The sequence below is a fragment of the Agelaius tricolor genome, unplaced genomic scaffold (genome assembly GCF_023055355.1).
Source record: "Agelaius tricolor isolate 1412-34295 unplaced genomic scaffold, bAgeTri1.0.p SCAF_14, whole genome shotgun sequence".
Classification (NCBI taxonomy): Eukaryota; Metazoa; Chordata; class Aves; order Passeriformes; family Icteridae; genus Agelaius; species Agelaius tricolor.
Window position 1 is genome coordinate 14046948 of NW_027269274.1, and position 18534 is coordinate 14065481.

Genomic DNA, 18534 nt, shown 5'->3' on the forward strand with positions numbered 1-18534 from the left:
GAAGGGAAATAAAACCATCCTTAGGTCAGGAGTTTGTGCTGCAATTGGAACTTATCTTACCTTGGAATGGCCACACATATGATGAAGTTGTCTGGTACTCATCTGCAAGGTTTTCAGCAAACTCTGCACATCATCCTGCAATAAATAAGCAGATCAGCAAATCATTCTCAAAGGACTTTTCCATAGGGAAACCAGAATATTGAAACAGCCTTAGTCCTAGCAGTCCTTTCAAAGGGTTATGGGATAGAGATGAGGTGTGTGTATGCAGGAAGTATCAGTCATGGTTCCCAGCTGGCTGCAGCCATTCTGTCCCCAGGATTACCGTGTGCTTTTTAAAGCTGTGGTCCAGGAGAGGCATGGCCAGCTTCAGAAATGCTTCTACAAAGAGGCGGCCATACTGGAAAAGAGAGATAAATATCAGCAAATTTAAACTCCTTCTCAAAGAACCATCACAAAGTCAGGTGAGATAATGATACAATCTTCCAAGCTACCCCAGAGACTGTTCTTGCTTAGAAAAAGATTATATTCATGTGAATATGTACTGTACATATGTGCTGTACTGGAATATATAGGATCAGTAAAGGGTCCCACTTTAATCACTGCAAAGGAAGGACAAGGTCTCATCATTGTACACATCCCTGGTTTTATCCACTGGGCATCTGGGAATAATACTGAACTAAATGCAAAATGTTAGAATCACTACACTTTGCTATATATGTGTATAGCAAAATGTATGGAACACAGTATGTGCTCCTTCCAGAGAATCCAGTACCCACTCTACTGCACTAGAGGCAATGATTCAAGAAAGTTGGTACTTAAAACTACTTTCTTCAGTTATCTTGAATTTTTGCTTACTTTCAGGCAGATGCTGAGTACAGGCCTGCTGTCAAATACCTACATGGACAAGAGGAAAAAAGAGTCAGATCAGTCCACAAGTCTAAGGAAAACCATGTAAGCACAGCACCCAATTAAAAACAGCCCTTCATGGCACACTCCTGTGAATGTGTGAACCCTGCTCTAAAGCAACATCCACACTCAAGTTTCAGCAGGAACACCACATAAGCACATGAACTGTAGTGGCTCTCAGGTGGAAGCCCTTGGCAGGATTGCTGTTCAGTGATCTAAGGTGCACCTTTTGCAGATGGCACAAAATTATCTCAACGAGTCTAAAGTTCTTAACAGTTTGGGACTCAAGAGACCCAAGCCCAGCTGATGGGCAAATAATCACATAACAGAAAAAGCAAAACTGAGATGGGCAAAATAATAGGAAGGTAACCCTGGTGCTGCTGTGGACTAAACTGGAACTATGGGCAAAACTGAATTAAGTGGTTCAGCTTTATGCTCTCCAAAGGCATCTGGAGCACAGGTAGGGTTCCAGTGAATGCTGCTGTACAGAAAAACTTGGGCCTGCCAATCATCACTTCAGATATATAAAAATAAACAGTAATGATCAACCTAAGCAAGGAGAAAAGTGGAGCTGTACCTATCACCTCCTGGCCCAAACAGCATCGCACTCAAGAAACACTGAATGAGCCAGCTCCAAAACAGAGGGGGTTATTTCATCCAGTGGGACTGGGCACAGATTATAACTGGCTTTAATTATCACCTCCAGGTGGTTCCACTAGTCAGTCACACTTTGTTTTTCCCCAGTGCTCCTGAGCCTGGGAACACCAGGCCTTACTGAGAATTTGGGGGCAAAGGCAGAAAAGCAGCGAGAGCCTGACCTTGACCAAGTTAATGAGGATGTGGAAGTTCCGCACAGCGATGTTCCAGCGCAGCAGCTTCTCCAGTTGCACCTACAGGATGCAAGGGGACAGAACCCAAGAGGCTGCATTTCCTCTCACTTTGCTGCATGTGCTTTCAGCATTCGCTGTACCCAAAGCACTGTTGTTGTTGAAGACAAAGGAACAAAGCTTCACACAAGCATATTTATCACAGCAGAAACACTCCATGGCAATTCCAGCCTGATCAGTGGCTTTAAGTGCTAGGAGTTAACTTGCTTGCTCTCAGAGCAGCTCTTGGTTGCAAAATAATGTTGTGCTCCCACATGGGTGTGCAGACCAACTGCACAGTTTAGTATTTTGCTGATTAATGCCTCTTTTCTGGTTGCAGCTTCTGCTGGACTTTTGACATGGTGCAAATCAGGAAAAAAAGATGCTACTTATGTTACCCTGCATATCAATGTCAATATACACTGATGAAGGAAGGTGTCTGACTGCATTTCCTAGACAAAGTTCAGAAGTAAATTCCTTTCCAATTTATACATCTATATTGTACTGTCCAGTTTAACCTAGGTTTTCTTCCCCTTACAGAGCCCAGTGTATTCATTTTCCTACCTCACTTGAGTCTGATGGTTTCCCAGCTGGGATGCTTTTCACTGAACTCTCCAGCTGAGCCATCATTACTCTGAAGAAAACTGGGAATGTCTGCCTATGGAGAAAACGAAAAAACTGCAAGTCAGCTCTGAGCATTTTGATAGGCTGTTTGTCACCAGAATGATGCAGAAAACTCAAAGGTTGCCCAGCTGGGCATCCTTCTCAGGAGGAAATCACAGAAGATTGGCCCTAGGACTCATAAACAGGTATAACCCAGCCCAATTGCCCAGACAGATGGAGAATCCTGGGAAGTCACTAGCACTTCCTCAGTGTGAATGACACTTAGACACCACCACTTCCTTGTAGCTGTAGGGGTGCACAGTGGAAGGATGGCAGTTCTCAGCATAAGATGATTTTGGAAGTTTCAGAGTGCAGGAACTTTCTTCACCCCTGGTTCCAAATTCCCATGCTGGGGCAGAAGCACCCTGAGTGTGTTTTTGCACACTGCATATCTGCCCAGATTGCCTACAGCCACCCCAGGCCTCTGGGGCTGACTTTTGGAGTGCTTTATACCACAGAGACAACACTGATGACAGACAGCAGTTCATTCTCCAGTTAAAATGGCTCACAGCAATAAACTCAGCATCATGTTAAGCACAGGACATTCCACTTTGGCATAAAGCTACCCCATGCCACCTGTTGCATAGTGCCAAAACAATGTTTACAAGTGTCCAGAGTAGCCACCACAGTACCAACATGAAATCACAATAGGCCACAAAATAAGAAAACTACATATTTAAAAGCAGAAAATATCATTATGTGTATCACAGAATTCAAAGTTTCTATTGCTACAATTACCTGCTTAGGGTAGGGTAAGTAGAAGAACATGCATCTTTGGGAGAGTTCATCAGTTCAGGAACACCAACACTGGAGATTTCCTCTATGGCTTTCAGGATGTTGTCTGTGTGCTCCAGGTAGACACTAAATCCAAAACCAACATAGCTGATCAGTAGATGCTACACAGAATGACACAACAAGGCCTTGAACACTGCCCTACCTGAAACATGTGGCCTAAAACTGTCAAGCTTTTCCCTGCCAAAGGCAATCACATGCAGGAAACCCAAAGCACTACTTAGAACTGTCACAATGATGTCATTAAAAGCTACCATGATCTGAAACATACATGGATTCAGTATTCCCTCATTTTAGTATTTAGGAAGGGCAGGCTGGGAAGAGGATGAGATTGAATTATCCTTTCTGAAAGAGAACACCCAATGAGTGACACTGAAATGGCTGTCTGCTATAGGCAACCTGGATCAGGAAAGCCAACAGAGCCTTCTACAGACAGCCAGGAGTACCCCCATGTTGCAGGCCCTGATCCTCATGGCAGACTAAGCACCATGACCCCTGCTGCAAGGACAGCCCAGCAGGGCACAAGCAATCCAGGAGTCTCCTGGATCCATTGATGAGAACTTCCTGACACAAGTGACAAAGGACCTGATGAGGAAATCCTGAGGTCCTGCTCAGCTGGACCTCACACTTCAAACCATGAAACGGTGGTTTAGAAAGAAGAAAGAAAGAAACTATGCTTTAGAAACAGTGTAGAAACAGGGCTTTAGGCCAAGCTGTGCAAGCATGAGGGTTGTGATTCAGAGGGGCCATTCCTCTGTAGCAACAGTAATCACTAAAAAAATTGAGTGTCTTGGTGTGCCTAAGGGAATGGCTTGGGCCTTACCAGAGCAGGGTGTGCAGGGCACTGTTGAACTGGCTGCCCTTCTCTCGGTCTCCACTGGGATTCACCCAGGACTGGCAGAGGAACTGCTTTGCTAGAGAAGCTGGGAAACATAAGGGACAACTTAGTGAAAGAAAAATAATAATAAAAAAAATTCCCTCTTCTATATAAAAGCTGCATGTTCAAATGATTTTTTGAAAGACCACAATATCACTATCCCTCATGTGCCTGACCTTTTTAAGTCAGAATGCATTTTCCCTAAAAAGCTGCAAGGCCACAAGGACATGTATCATGATAACAAAGTATTTGCACATCCAGCATGTTCCTGGTCTGGAATACCTGCTCACATCAGAACCATCATCCACCTCTGGCCACTTCTGACAAATTTAAGTTAAAGCTTATTTGTTGGCAGCTCCTACAGTGTGCCATCTATTTGTTTTTAATTAGGCCATATGCAACCCTTAGGGTATCCATTTCTAGAAATAGAGTTCCAATAACAAGTGACTTGGCCTTTTGGCCACAGCACTATAGTAATAAATGTGAACAGACAAGTTTAAAGTCTACAGATTTCTGAAATCAAAACTGCTAACAAACCTGCTTGTCTCTTGCAGAAATGTTTAAAATCAGGAAATGATTAGTTAAAATAGGTTATTGCCTGCCACACTCAGTCATTCTCCCAACATAAGACTTTAAAATAGCAAAATTGTCTTTAAGAAGGGAAGTTACAATTCTGTGTGGCTATGGGGATTAGAGAAGGACAAATTCTAGAGGTGTCTTAGTATGACAAGGAATGGCTGAGAGAGGCAACTGTCTGGAATCTTTATTACAGTGTGTGCTGAAGTGGAGATCAAGTCGTTTTCTTGTATATTCCCTACAACCATGCCTATCCTTTATCTGCTATTTATCTTATGTAATGGGTCCTAATCTTTGAGAGAAGCTTTCTTAACTGGAAACATTTGTTGCATGGGGTTAAGAATTTGCAGATTTTCCTCTCTCTGCCGTGGAGTAACAGCTGTATTTGCAGCTCATTTCAATAAATTTTGGAAACAAGCTGTCACAGACATTTGTACTTACAGTAGGAAGTTACATCAGATCAAGTCTGTGATCACTCACCTCCACAACCAGTGATTAAACTGGTACCAACACTGAACAGCAGGCTCATGCTTAGAACTCCTGAAAGTTGTGAAGCTCTGATTTTTAAATACACCAGCTGAGAGAGCTGGAGTCTGCCTGTCTGCATGTGACTGAGGCACAGTAGAACACATACTAAAGAGGGTCCAATATATTTACTGCTGTTCCCTTTATTAATGGCTAGGACTGTTCACCTAGTAAGATTACCAGGATGTGAAAGGGAAATCTCTCCCTTAAAAGGCAAAGACCACACCAAAACTCATCTGAGATGAGTGACTCTTCACACATTACCCATTTTCTCCCTCTTCCAACCAGACATGGGTTTCTCAGCAATGGCAATCAGGAGCTGAGTGAGGATATGGGCACAGTGGAAGCTGGGAACACTCTGCTGGAAATTCAGGAGGTACTGAAAACTCTCACTGGGGATGAGAAGAAAGGGAAAAAGTAAGAAAAATAGTGCAGACAGGGTAATGTCTCAGACACACATAAATAAAAAGGAAGCATTAGACTGTCTCAGATCCAAGGTCTCCAGATCCCAGTGTTTTGTCTCTGGCAGTGTCCTTCTGAAGAAGGGGTGATCAGCCACTAATACATAGGAATTCAATCACTGAAAAATTCTCTCAAGCCCCAGCTACTCTGAGTCTAGCAACAGCTTTATATACTGCTTTTGCCTAGTGTACCTGTAAGCATTTTAACTCTCCAGAACATAGCCATTCTACTAATCTCCTTGTCTCAGACAGCATACAAACAAATGAGATTCACAGATTCATGCATGTTTTACATTTTTTAATCCCCTTTAACGAGGTTTGACTACACTGCCATTCAATTAAACACAAAGCTCTGTTTGAAGTCAGTGTAGTCTCTATGAGAGCTCCCAAACACACATTTGCCCATAATGCCCACACAAAACAGAGAAAAATCCCTGAAATTTGTTCATTTCAGACATTGTGAAATAGAGATTCTACCTTATCAGTTCCTCAAGAAGAAGAAACTCTGTCTCTCCTGGCTTTAGCCTGTCTGCAAGGACCCGGAGAGCTGACCTTAGCAAGTCAGCATTTTCATGCTGAGAAAAACCATTCCTGAGGGGGGAAAAGAATCCAGTTCATAATCAGATCAGAAGAGATATCAGATGCAAATGCATATCTAAGCCTATTTGGCAAGATGAAAAATAGAGAAGCTGGATATTCAAGATAAGTCCTGCAATATGAAAGTTATAAAGGGACATAAAAAATTGAAAACTCAATAATGGAAAGCATTGAGCACAAACAATATCAGCTTTTCAGTTAGGCTGCAGATCTAGCTTGGTGAGGAGAGGCCACTTCCCATAAGTGGAGGTCCATATATACTAAGCCAATGCTATACAGACCTAAACCAAAGGATGTATAATGACAGTGGCTGTGCAATGCAGTGATCATGGGTGGTCACCTCCTGAACAGCTGGTAGGAGCCTAACAGGGGGGAAACCTGGCTTTACTAAGAAGTGCTTAGAAGCCTCCACCCACTGCAGTGGGTTGTTTTTCATGGCTGACAGGCCTTTGGCAGGGTGCAAACACTTTAAAGAAAAGAAACAAGAAGAAGAAGAAGCAATAAATAGGTACAACTATGAACTTTTATTTTAAACTCACCAAGCAAATAAGGAGCGAAAAGTCAGTAGCAGCAGTTGGTAGCAAGAGGACATCAGCTGGTGCTCCTGGATGTTCTCTCCTGGTTTATCTTCTGCACCCTGATTTTGTACAGCTGCCTTTAATACAGATCAAATAATCCATTAAACACTATTCCAAACCAAGATAATGGCACAAGAATCATTCCATAAATTCCATGTTTAAAAAAACTGCAGAAAACAAAGAGACTCTTCTTTTCCCCCAAAATTAAAGGTATCTTTCCAGGAGACAAAACTTTAGGGGTTTTTTTGGTAAAAATTGCTGTCCACTAACCTGGAAGTAGTTATGCATGTTCTCCATGTGCTTACACAATGGCTTGAGCAGATCAACCACACACATAGCAACTTCCTTGGGAGATCTCTGACACAGATGGGAAAAGCCAATATCCTTGTTGCCTCTTTCCTGCAGCAAACCCATAAGATAAAAGTTGCTTCATTGGCCTCTCTTGAGAATAACTTCAATTATTACATCTCAGACTGCTGCCAAGCAGTGCAATTCCTCATGCCATACAGGGTCAGGAAGGGTCACAGGGTAGGAAAGTTGGCTTCTGCTGAACAAGCACCACCAACTCACACAAATGGATAACATTTGACTAAAAGGATGAAACTGATCTGACACACAGCTCGCTTACAGAATCATTTAGGTTGATCAGACAATCCAACACTTTACTCAAACACTAAGAGAAGACAGTCTCTGCATGTGGGAATTAAGATAGGTAGAAAGATAAGGAGAAAGAACAACGACTATGAAAAGCCCAGCCAATTGCAGTGCATTTCTCAGTTTAATGCAGTGGGACATGCATTTACTTTCCTCCTGAAGGCATCAGCAAGGAGTCCCTGCACTCAGAGGGGTTTTAATGCAGAAAAAGCAGAAACATGGGTGCAGCAGCTTCTGCTGGCTGCTGCAGCCATCTGGCCTGGCTAAATTGGAGCAGCACAGCCAGTGTCCCCAGGGAGGGCTAGGAAAAGAGTCACTTGAGTTTTGAGGCTACAAGACTCCTTCAGTTAAGTACCCTTTCCTGAGACATGCAGAGAACCAGATGCTGCAAACACTTCAGCAGGAGCAGTGTACACAAGTCTTTTGAAAGAGCAAGCAGCTGGGTGTCACACTTCCTTTAACTAACAAGTGAAAGAAATGATGAAAAACATTTCTTAGGAAAAGCCTGGAAGCCCTTGATGTGCTCTGCCTCAGCCCAGGACCCACAGCCTGCTGCTGCTCTTGCCTTTGGAAAGGGCACCCTCCTCGTGGAGCCTGAGGGCAGCACATGTTCCAGCTTCCAGCACAGGTCATCCAGAAGGAAGCAAAGCTCAGCAGGCCCCAGCTGCACAACTTCACGAGCCTGCAATTAAAAGAACAGTCATCCCAGGACCCAGATGTAACTGTAGTGCCTTGAAGCTCAAGTTTACCCTGTTTCCAGTTATGACTCCTGGACTAGGTTAACCTCAGGAGGGACTTATTTGGTAGATGCTTGGTTTTATGCTCCCCCATGGATGGGGCATTGGCTCTGGTTACTCAAAGCATGAAGCCATCCTGATGCTCCAAACAGCTGAGGCAATGTCAGTACAACTTAACAACTGAGAAAGAACAGATTTATATACATTGACATTGAAATAAGCTCCTAAAGATAAAAAGAGGTTTAAGTCCAGAGAATCACAGAATTCACCAACTGAGTAACAAGGCAAGAAGTATTTTGAAATAATGCCACATAGCCCAAGAGACTTGTCAAACAGTCTTCCAGCTGGCCTGTGACCTGCATGCACAGACACAGCTGTCTGCAAGGGCAGACCAGGCTGTGCTCCAGCCTGCCATGGCCTTTTCCCATTTCATGCATTTACTGTAGCCTGACAAAATGAGACTCCAGATGGAGTCAGCCTGCCTACAAAGAGGGTATTAACAAAATTAAGCACATCTATTTTCCACAGCCATAGCAATGCAGTTTTTACAAGCTCCCAGATGATACACAGCACCCTGCTCATGAGAGCACCTCCATGACTCCAGTCCTACATTTGTGCTGTTTATGATCTCCTGATGCCTTGAGACCCTTGAGTTTTTACAATAAAGGTTTTACTTTATGTCACAGGTTCTTTTTGACAGGCTTAATACTTAAAACAGACTTGTAAATACTTAAGAGTATTTACAACCCTGTATCTTACCTGTGCTCAATATTAAAGCCCCTTTCTTTCCATTAGGTCTATATATATATTATACAGTACCTTTCACCTTTTATGCAATATTTGCATTAGTTTGTTTTTGACATTGTATATGACATGTCTGCTCTTCTCAGGAAAGTCTCTTTTCCTCAGTGCCTTGAAGTACTTGAGGCCAAATGCTCTCCTGGTCCCCAGCTCACAGCCCTGGGCCAACACATCTTAGCACCAACCTGTTGTGCACTTCAGTAGAACAGAGAGGGCCAAGGCCCCTGAGAGAGGCCATTCCACAAAGCCTCATCAGTGTGGGCTTCAGGCTGCTCCACTCACCTCTGTGTGCATCTCTGTGTCCAGGACAGACTTTGTGAGCAGCCCACAGTGCAGCACAGTGAACACCTCGAGGTCCAGCTCTCGGAAGTACGGGCGGTAGCTCTGCAGCTGTGCCAGAGGATTTCCTGCCTCTCTGTCAGCAGCACTCTGAAAAGGAAATTGCAGGAAAATGGCCTCTGCAGGGATAATTTACAAAATTCTGATGGGAGGCAGGTGCCAGAAAGCAGAACTGAACCACTGACTGTGATTAACTTTGGAATGAACAACCCCTCCCTCAAAGCTTTTGTTTCTGCTTCCATGGCATCTTCCCTGTTCTGGCTTCCTTGCAAGTCCCCAGGGCTGCACACATACCTTGTCCAGCTCAGAGAGCTCAGTATCAGGCTGGTTTCCCTCAGAACTGTCTTCTGCTTGAGAACGATCTGCAGAGCCAGCTTTGCTGCCATCAGCCTTCTTTTTCCTTCCTTAAACAGAAAAGCAACTTCAGACTCAAAGGCTGCACACTGTGCTCAGCACTAGGAGCACTTGGGACCAGCACAGGCTGGACTTCAGTCAGCACTAAGAAAGCATGGAACACAGGTCCATAGATGAAGTGCTCCTTCAAAATACAGTATCTAAAGTGATGGATCCTCCTCTTGTCAAAACTTCCCTTCTGCCTCCAACATGCTCCTACATAACAGGCCCAGACCCTGCACAATGGGTTTGGCACAGGAGGGAAAGGCATTCTCATCTGTGGCCTCCTCCAGTTGTTCTTATTGAATGAAATGTGAATTTTTGTCCACTTTGGCTTAAGGCAGACATGTTCCCAGGAAATGCTAATCTAAATTAGAAATAAATCTAATCTAGAAACAGAACTAGAGACAGGAAGGACAAAGCCAATCTGATTCAGCTTGAAAACTGAGAGGCAAGTTCTGTGTCTTCTCTGTGGGAGCTAGCAATGGAAAAGGATGAAGGAAAAATTTCCTGGTGCAGCAGAGCCATAACAAGGTTCCCAGGACATTGGTTAGGTACAACCTAAAGCTCAGGGGTTTACAAGGCAGCTCAAGCCACAGATTCAGTACCAGATGATGCCACAAACCCATCAAAGACAGAACTTGCTGCTGCAGAAGCAGAAAATACTTTGGCAGGTGAAAGCAATCAATGAAAGCCCTGGATTTTCACTGTTAAATGCAGCAGTTTTCCCAAGGAGACAGACTATCCAATACCTATTTGGTGTAGGTTATTTTTCCATCTCCTCTTCAGCTGCAACAGGAGTTGATGAGGTAAAATTTCCAGCTAGATAGACTTTGCCATAAATTTAGTGCTTTAGGCACACACAGGTGCTATCTGCCAGCCAATCCCCATCACATCTGTTTGCTTAAACATTTTAAATTTTCTTTACCACCTCTTTTCCTGGCTGGACCAGCAGCATTAATGGATGGTACGGCCTCCGGGGCCTCAGAGTCAAAAGTAGCTGGTGGTGGGACATAGCCAGGGGTTGCTGAAAGAGCCAAAATGTAGAAACTGGGTTAATTCAACTCCTGAATGACAACATAGAGGCCAGATACATATCTAAAGGAAGTCTCATAAATTTCACTGTCCTGGTGAAAGTGTGGAGTGGTGAGGTAAGTGTAAGAATTTACCTGCTAACGAGCAGTGAGCTGGAACAGCAGTGAGTAGGGAGCAGTGGAGCAGATCAGAGTGCCTGGGATCTGGGCAGGCTACTGGGAGATGGACAAGGTGTGTCAATACTTGGGGGATCTGCTAAAGTCTGTGTGCTTGTGACTCTAGAATGTGTAAATTGTGTGCTTCTCACTGAGGAAGTGATTAAGAACAGTTTGGATTTGGACAAATTGAAAATTATAGCTGTCCATGCACAAACTTTTAAAACTGGAAAACTGTAGTGTGTGTTACCATTTGTTTCCTCCATTGATGTCTAAGGCAACCCCTGGTACAGGCCTAGAATGTACAAATGTTTCATACTCACCTGCCAAGCATTTTCCCAGCACATTCTGCAGCTCTGTGATGTTCTGTAATCGAGTTAAAACTTTCCCCTTCATCTCAGCATCCTGTTGCTGGCAGAAGGCATTTACAACCTAGAGACACAAACCAAGCTCGCTGAATCAGGGACATTTGTACCCACTTTGCTACTTTTTCTTTTCTGAATAACATTCTCAAGTTCTGAATAAATACACAACACAGCACAGGTGGCCTGTGTGACCAGGTTCACACTGCATGAACAAAGCTCTTCAGAGTCCATAAGAACATGGATACAATTGGTGCAATCTAAAAAAAGCAATAGGACAACACTTCTAGATAAAATATTAATTGAACAAGAGGAATCAGCAGACAGCACATTGTCAGATTCTGTGATACCTGTGGCTCTGAAGATCCCTTGGCACTTCCCAGGTCTGCCAGGAAAGAGGCAGTCCTGGGAGGAGAGCAGAAGGACTGGAAATGTGGAATTGCACCACATCTGCCCTTCTCATGTTATGAGACCCCAGCAGGAAAAATCCCACTGACCAATACACTGTCCAAATCTGCTTGAAGGCATTGCATTTTACTCTTCTGTCAGCTCACAGAGGTACAGAACAGAGAGTACAGAGCACCCCAAGAAAGGAAATTTACAGCCTCTCTGAAAGTGGAGCACAACCTTTCTGTTAGGTAACAAAGACCACAGTAAAAGACCACAACATTCCCTCCCCTCCAGCTTCCCCTCTCCTGGCTGACCAACCTCAGCTCTCCTAGGCTTCCCTCATCCCCCCACTCCAGAACCTGCAGACAAGGCTCTACTCACTTCACGGAACCAGTTGAGAGCATAGAACAGGAGGGAGCACAGAAATTCACGCTCCTGCTTGGACAGAGAGTCCAGCTTCCCTTCAACCTCCAGGTCAGTCAGGTACAGGGGACAACCTGGCACAGAGCAAGAAAAGTATAGGTTGGACTGTGTGCTAGCCATGCTTTGGTCTTTGCATAGCCCAAGCCTCTTACCACAGCCTGCATCAATTCCAGTGGCTGTTTGGAGTAAGGCCCATCAGCCACTCCATCCCCAGACAGAGCAACTGTCTCCCCTGCCTCCCTTCCACTTGCTGGGCACAGAGCATCTCACAAAATGCACAACCCCTCCTGCAGCTGGAGGAAATCTGTGCAGATCTGGCAGAGGAGCAAGGCAGGCAGCCAGGCTCTATAAAAAGTGCATTTCCCATACCTAGTAAGGCATCAATCTCCTCCAGGCTTCCACTGTTCTGCTCTGCAGTGTAGAGCCTCAGCAACCGGAAACAGGGTGACAGACACAGGGGTGACACTGCCCTGGGGAAAAAAGAAATGGAGTGGGTTTGATTTTTTATGTATCTAGGAATGCCCATCACTTTTCCATTACATCCTCTGTCCTTCCCAGGCTACCTTGCCTATGCCTTCTATTTTGCTTCTTGCAAGTCCCAGCAACACAGAGCAGAAATGCACCATGAGAGTTAGAAAAACCTCCCACAAATTAATAACTGGTGATTACCAATTTTCTGGAAAAGCATGTAAGGGCAGAAAAATGGCTGCAATGAACAAAAAATGGGTGGTGTTTTCCACTTCTGGTGGAAATCAAAAGTTGAGTAACTCAGAAGGAACTCTAAGAAATTAGAGTTGTGTGCACAACACAGTTAAAAGCAGAGGAGAAACCTCCTTCAATATTTCACAGTGTGCCATTGCTCTAATTCTGAGTGATGAAAATTAACATTTTTCCATAGATGCATGCAAAGTAGCTATATTTTCTCTCATTTTAAAATGATCATGTCTTTTTTAAAGAACAGCTGAAATCTCAACAAAATCTTATGACAACAAATTACAAATGATGTGCAGGTGCAAATAAAAAAAAAGAGAGCCTTTTATAACTTTAACAAGTCTATGACTCTTATGATTCTTTTAATTTAGGTGTCTTCCTGTTTACTTAGAGTTTTTTACATCTTACAAGCTTCCTGTTCTATTTGCCAAAGACAATGCCCTGTTTCTTCAGTTGAATTTCATTTTTGGCAGCATGTTTGTGGGTTTAGCACTGTCTATCATCATGACACACCCAAGATCACCTAAATAGCCCAAGCCAGAACAGACTGCCAGCTCCCAACCAAATTATGCCTCCAAACCTATCTGAGTATGTTTAACATCAAAAGAAGAACACTGGAAATTGGTAAATTCTCTGACCAGCTTCTTATCAGGCACCTGAAGTGCACAAATGAAAACCCTTCACCTTTGCAGCCATCCCACAGGTGAGGGTCAAATACCTTTTACTCTGGTTACTTGCTCCAGCAGCGACCCTGCCAAGCTCACTCTGTGACACCAATGGCAAGAGATTAATGGCAATTGCATCCTGACTTTGATCTTCATCCAGATTGTACAAGGACTTCACTGGGAACAAGAATGAACTGCAAGGAAAGACAGATAACATCTTGTTGGCAACTTCAGTTCTCAGTGACAGAAACACTACCAATGCTTTATTTGTGATTAGCATACCCATGCACTGAGGGGCTGAGATCCACAACAAAGTCACTGGGAAAATCCTCCACCAAACTCTTCCCAAACTCATCCTGTTATAAAGATAGGAAAACAAAAAAAACCTTGGTCAGCAAAGGGGCTCAGTGAAGAAAGCTCCAACAGCAGCAGTGGAAGATGCAGAAGATAAGAAGATAAGGCCAAGCAAAAGTATCCTGGAACCATCACAGTAATGAAGGCCCATGGCCTGCAAGGAGAGCCAAGGGCTGCCTTTGGAGACAGAGCCAGGAAACATTGCTAAGTGTGCACAACCAATTTCTTCCCTGCTCTTTGGATGTGGGCTTGACTGCAAGTTCCAGAGTGATGCAGAGAGGCAGAGCAGCTGGCTGGAAGAGGAAAGCAGCCCACATGTAAAAGGGGCTCCCAACAGGAAGAAGGAGTTGTCGAGTGGCCTTCACAAAACTCTTCCTATCAACATACATCCATTTATTTATTACCATTAATGACTGTGGCTCTTCCAAGATCTTAGGGATCAGATAATCTTAATAGTCTGACCCAGAAACCGATTTCTATACTAAGTTTAAAGTTCTTTCAGATTCTGTTTTTATCTATGAATAGGAACAGCATGCTCTGAAATGTCACTTAGTTTCCTTTAAAAGGCTTCCCCTTGTCATGTAAAATTTCACAAAAAAGAAGCTGTTAAAGCACATGAGCACATTCCTGTTAATGAGGAATCTGCCACAATCAGAAAAAGCCAAGAGAGCTGAATGGGGATTTTGTATCTGACCAATCTCTCACAGAACAAAACAAGTTCCCAGACTAGAGTGAAATCCTCAAACTGACTCTATCTTGCCAATGTTTGAAAACCAACATTTTTCCTGAAGAATTCATGTAAGTGATTAAGTTCAAAATGCTCTGCAACATACTAGGAGCTGCAAGTCCAAATTGCCCTTCTGCTTCTCAATCAAACTGGCAAATTCATCGTAGTACAGAGCCAAGACCTCTGGTGTTTGCTCACAGCAGAAGCCCACAAGGTCCAGCAGGGTAGAGAGCTGAAAGGAGAGAAAACAGTGCAAAAATGGGTAAGGTAAATGGATCCAATTCAAGTTTTTACCTTCAGTCCTTTTTACATTAATTTATTGTGAGGCATATTCAAAGCTTCATCTCTAGAGTAACATTCCAAGGTGAACACTCTTGAATTGACAGAGATTTAAGAAGGAACACAGGCCTTTTGGTGTCCTCTGCCATGAAATAGCACAAAGAGTCTGCCCAGGATCACTCTTAAATAGACTGTCAGCAGAGAAGAAGGCTCTTTAACAGAAACTAAGAAAACAGGCTGCTAGGCCAATCCTGTGCAGCAGAATTACTTTGTCTGGATGGCCTGAAAGGCACAGCTACCAAAGCTGGGAGGATGGCCATGGTCACCCTTGGCTCACTGAAGCAGATTGTCCTGCTTCTTTCCTTTGGATTTGAAATAACAGCTGGACAGAGACTTTCACTAAATGGCTGCAGTGCTGCTTGTTCTGGTGTAGCAGAGGCAACACCAGCAGGCACTTTTGTTTCTCCAAAACCATTTTTAATAGACTCTTGGCTCTGCAGTCAATGTACAAGAATCCCAGGCTCAGGAAAGCCAACTCCCAGACCCACACAGTACTTCAGCTAAGACTGCATTTCCAGTCACCCCTCCTTGCTGACCATTACATCCCTGTGTCCCACACTGCCCTGGTTTTGGTACTCACCTGCTCATCACGCTCACTGTTCAGCTCTGGTCTCTCCAGTGAAGCAGCATCTCCTTCACTCCTGGAAGCAATTGATAAACTTGCTGTGGTGGCACAGGACTCAAAGACAGCAAAACCCATCACATACACACATGGTTCTCTCTCCATAAATCAGAGAATTACACATTAAAAAGATTTCTTTGGAACACATTAGGAAAACACCTGGTGCTGTTTCTCTTCTTCTCTTTTAGACTTCCTTGGACTCAAACACAGAGCACCTCAGGTTATTCAGCCTAGAGTCAGAAGCTGATCTGTAGTCAGTCCACCAAAGTTCAGGTTTTTTTCCAAGCAACAGGTCGTGCAGTGTGGTCAAGGGATCCACAAATAGGCATTAACAAGGAATTTGGGATGCCTTTGAGACCAGCAGCACGTGAGCAGCACTGCACAGGCTGAAATACCAAGCACCACAGTATGCAAAAGAGAGTTTTAAGTTCCTGGATTTGCCCAAGATGTACATGAATTCAAAGGCAAAGCCCTCCTGTCTTTGTTTCACTCCAGGCCTGAAAGCCATGTCAAATTCATCATTTCTACATTTTCTCTCACCTTTTTAATGCCACACTGCCTATCATGGAAACAGCACCAATAATCCCCATTTGTTTGTGGTTGGGAACTGTGCTGGAGAGCCATTTCCTGATCACCATGTGCATATCATCCTGAAAAGAGACACAGACCATGTCACCACGGAGCTACTTGTGTGCATCACTCACAGTTTATTGGTATCTTCACTTAATGTCATCTCCAAGGGCTACAGAGGGATGGTGTACTGGGATTTTTGCTTAAGGAATGCACATTCTGACATTTCATTTATTATGAAAATGCTGGCCCCAACTCCAAGTAAGGTTGTAAGCAGCATTAAAAGTGATTTGGTTTGACTTTGCTCTAACCACTACACAGAACATGTAGTTGGTCCAGGTTTCAACTATAATTAATAGAAGAGTATGTTAAAAAACAGCAGATGGTCATGGAGCCTGTCACACCCAAAGAGCAGCTGCAGAGCTGCACTTCAGAACACTGTCAACTTCAGGAGCCTGAGGGATGGAGCAGTTTGTGGTGAAGGTCCAAAGACAATCTGTGCAGTGCAAGGAAAAATTCCTCATCTACCTGCAGAGATCCTCATGTCTAAGAGGCAACAGCTTAGAAGAACACTTAGAGAAGGCAAAGAGGAAGTTGGCTTTCAGGATACTGATTTCTTTGGTGACCTACCCCTGGAGTCTTCAGTATCAATGAGGATAAGAGTCAAACTGCCAACCTTGGATCTCCACAGTTACAAACTCTAAGTTCAAACTAAATTCTAGACACTCCTCCCCTTCTTTTCACAACTTCTGAGGGTGACAGGCAGAACATCCCAATGGCAGGTCCTGCTGGGCTGCAAAGTCACACTGTGTGTTGCCAAGGCAATTTTCACAAGTCACATGTAAGACTCAGGGTGGGAGGTGGGGAAATCACTGAGGAAACCAGTTCAGAAAGGAGCTAAACCTGCCATACAACTGTGAATTTTGGCAGTGAAGAGCTCCAATTAACAGGGTGAGGGGGAAGGACAAAATGGCTACAGACATGCTGTTTTACATGCCACAGACCAATCAGAAGGAGAAGAAGAGCAGTTTTCTTTTACAGACTCAAGTTAGCATGTGCAAACATACCTACAACTACAAACTACACAGGGACTCAAAGAAAGACAAATAGTCCTAATTTCTAGAGCTGAACTTTATGAATGGAAGATTTTTAAACCCTGATGTCTCTGTTGTGGAATAAATATCTTTGAATTATTTCTTTATCTGCTATGCTCAAGGATTCAGAAATCCAGACAAAGGTACCACCACTGATATGCTGCAGCTCAGTCACACAAGGTATCCTGTGCAAGATCAAAGTGGATTTAGACAGACCAGGTTTGACAGCTTCTCATGTTTAAACCAGAGGCACAAGAGGTGTGGAATCTATCACTTCACATAGTATGCTCTGTGCAGCTCAATTCTTCTAACAAGAGAGTCTTTATTGTTTCTGGTGTGCAGAATTTAAGTGGCTGAATCAATACAAACATCTCAGGGAGGAAGGTGAACTGTGCTTTCTGAAGGTTTCCAAGTGATGGAGAAACAGCTGTGCAAGGAGGCTGCTGAATTTATACTTTTGCAAGCCCTCAAGGCTCAGCTAGACAAAGCAACAATCAACATGACACCATGCTGGTGACAGTCCCACTTTGACTGGGAGGTTTGGTTAGGGACTACCATCAGTACTCTTCCAACAACATGTCTAACAACTCTGCCTTTCTCAAATGTGCAAGAGAAGGGGACCTTTCTGGGAAAGATGAGAGGCACAGACACTGAGATAAGCCCTTGATTCGGGGTGGAAAGTCTAGAGCCACAAGCTGGTTTGCAGACACTTGGGGAGAATTTTAAGCTCAAGGCTATCCTGACATCAATCCCTGTTCATAGATGATGCCAGTATTTAATTAACCTAGCAGAAGAACCAAGGCACAGACTGAACAACTTTCTGTTGTGTCTCTGCTCACCTGAATGTAGCTCCCTTCTTGCTTCTGGCTGAATGCTAAAGTGCTGAGGATGTAGAAAAGCTTCCGGATCTGGCATGGATTCAGTTTCTGTGTAGAGTCTAAAATGGTCTGTAAGAGAAGCCACAAACCAGCTCAGAATGTCAAGAATCCCTTTCTATATTCTCAAAACCACAATAATTGTCAACCTCAGGGAAGATAATTAACTTTACCTTTTTTGTACATGCATGAAAAAGCTACATTCAAATTAACCAAACATAAATGCCAGATTATTGCTCTGGCCTTAATTATGGGATTTCATTTTATCAGAGACTGAAAGGGAAGAATAATTTGGCTACCATAAGCATATTGAGAGTGCTCAGGACAAGTGACAGATGTCTATTTTCTATCACAGGTTTGGTCACGGGATTCAAAGTATTTGACAAGCAAGTAATTAAGCAAATAATTTTCATTTAACAATCAACCAACTAAACACCAAAAAGTATA

General features: G+C 43.6%; 1 protein-coding gene across 2 annotated transcripts in view; it reads right to left on the minus strand.

Moving 5' to 3' along the window:
- Positions 1–18534, minus strand: part of FANCD2 (FA complementation group D2) — a 34030-nt gene that overhangs the window by 3426 nt on the left and 12070 nt on the right. The window contains exons 18-41 of one of the 2 annotated variants that reach the window (XM_071439782.1): positions 18052–18159; positions 16089–16198; positions 15507–15567; positions 14694–14819; positions 13789–13862; positions 13560–13700; positions 12500–12600; positions 12089–12204; positions 11279–11387; positions 10697–10792; positions 9667–9776; positions 9316–9462; positions 8061–8177; positions 7112–7240; positions 6803–6918; positions 6144–6257; positions 5470–5597; positions 4051–4150; positions 3174–3296; positions 2337–2430; positions 1725–1796; positions 856–894; positions 323–397; positions 61–135 (exon numbers count right to left, since the gene is read on the minus strand). In XM_071439782.1, the coding sequence (XP_071295883.1) occupies positions 61–135; positions 323–397; positions 856–894; positions 1725–1796; positions 2337–2430; positions 3174–3296; positions 4051–4150; positions 5470–5597; positions 6144–6257; positions 6803–6918; positions 7112–7240; positions 8061–8177; positions 9316–9462; positions 9667–9776; positions 10697–10792; positions 11279–11387; positions 12089–12204; positions 12500–12600; positions 13560–13700; positions 13789–13862; positions 14694–14819; positions 15507–15567; positions 16089–16198; positions 18052–18159 (2481 nt within the window). Of the gene's footprint in view, positions 1–60; positions 136–322; positions 398–855; positions 895–1724; positions 1797–2336; positions 2431–3173; positions 3297–4050; positions 4151–5469; positions 5598–6143; positions 6258–6802; positions 6919–7111; positions 7241–8060; positions 8178–9315; positions 9463–9666; positions 9777–10693; positions 10793–11278; positions 11388–12088; positions 12205–12499; positions 12601–13559; positions 13701–13788; positions 13863–14693; positions 14820–15506; positions 15568–16088; positions 16199–18051; positions 18160–18534 lie in introns of both variants that reach the window. The other variant, XM_071439781.1, reaches the window with a different exon arrangement.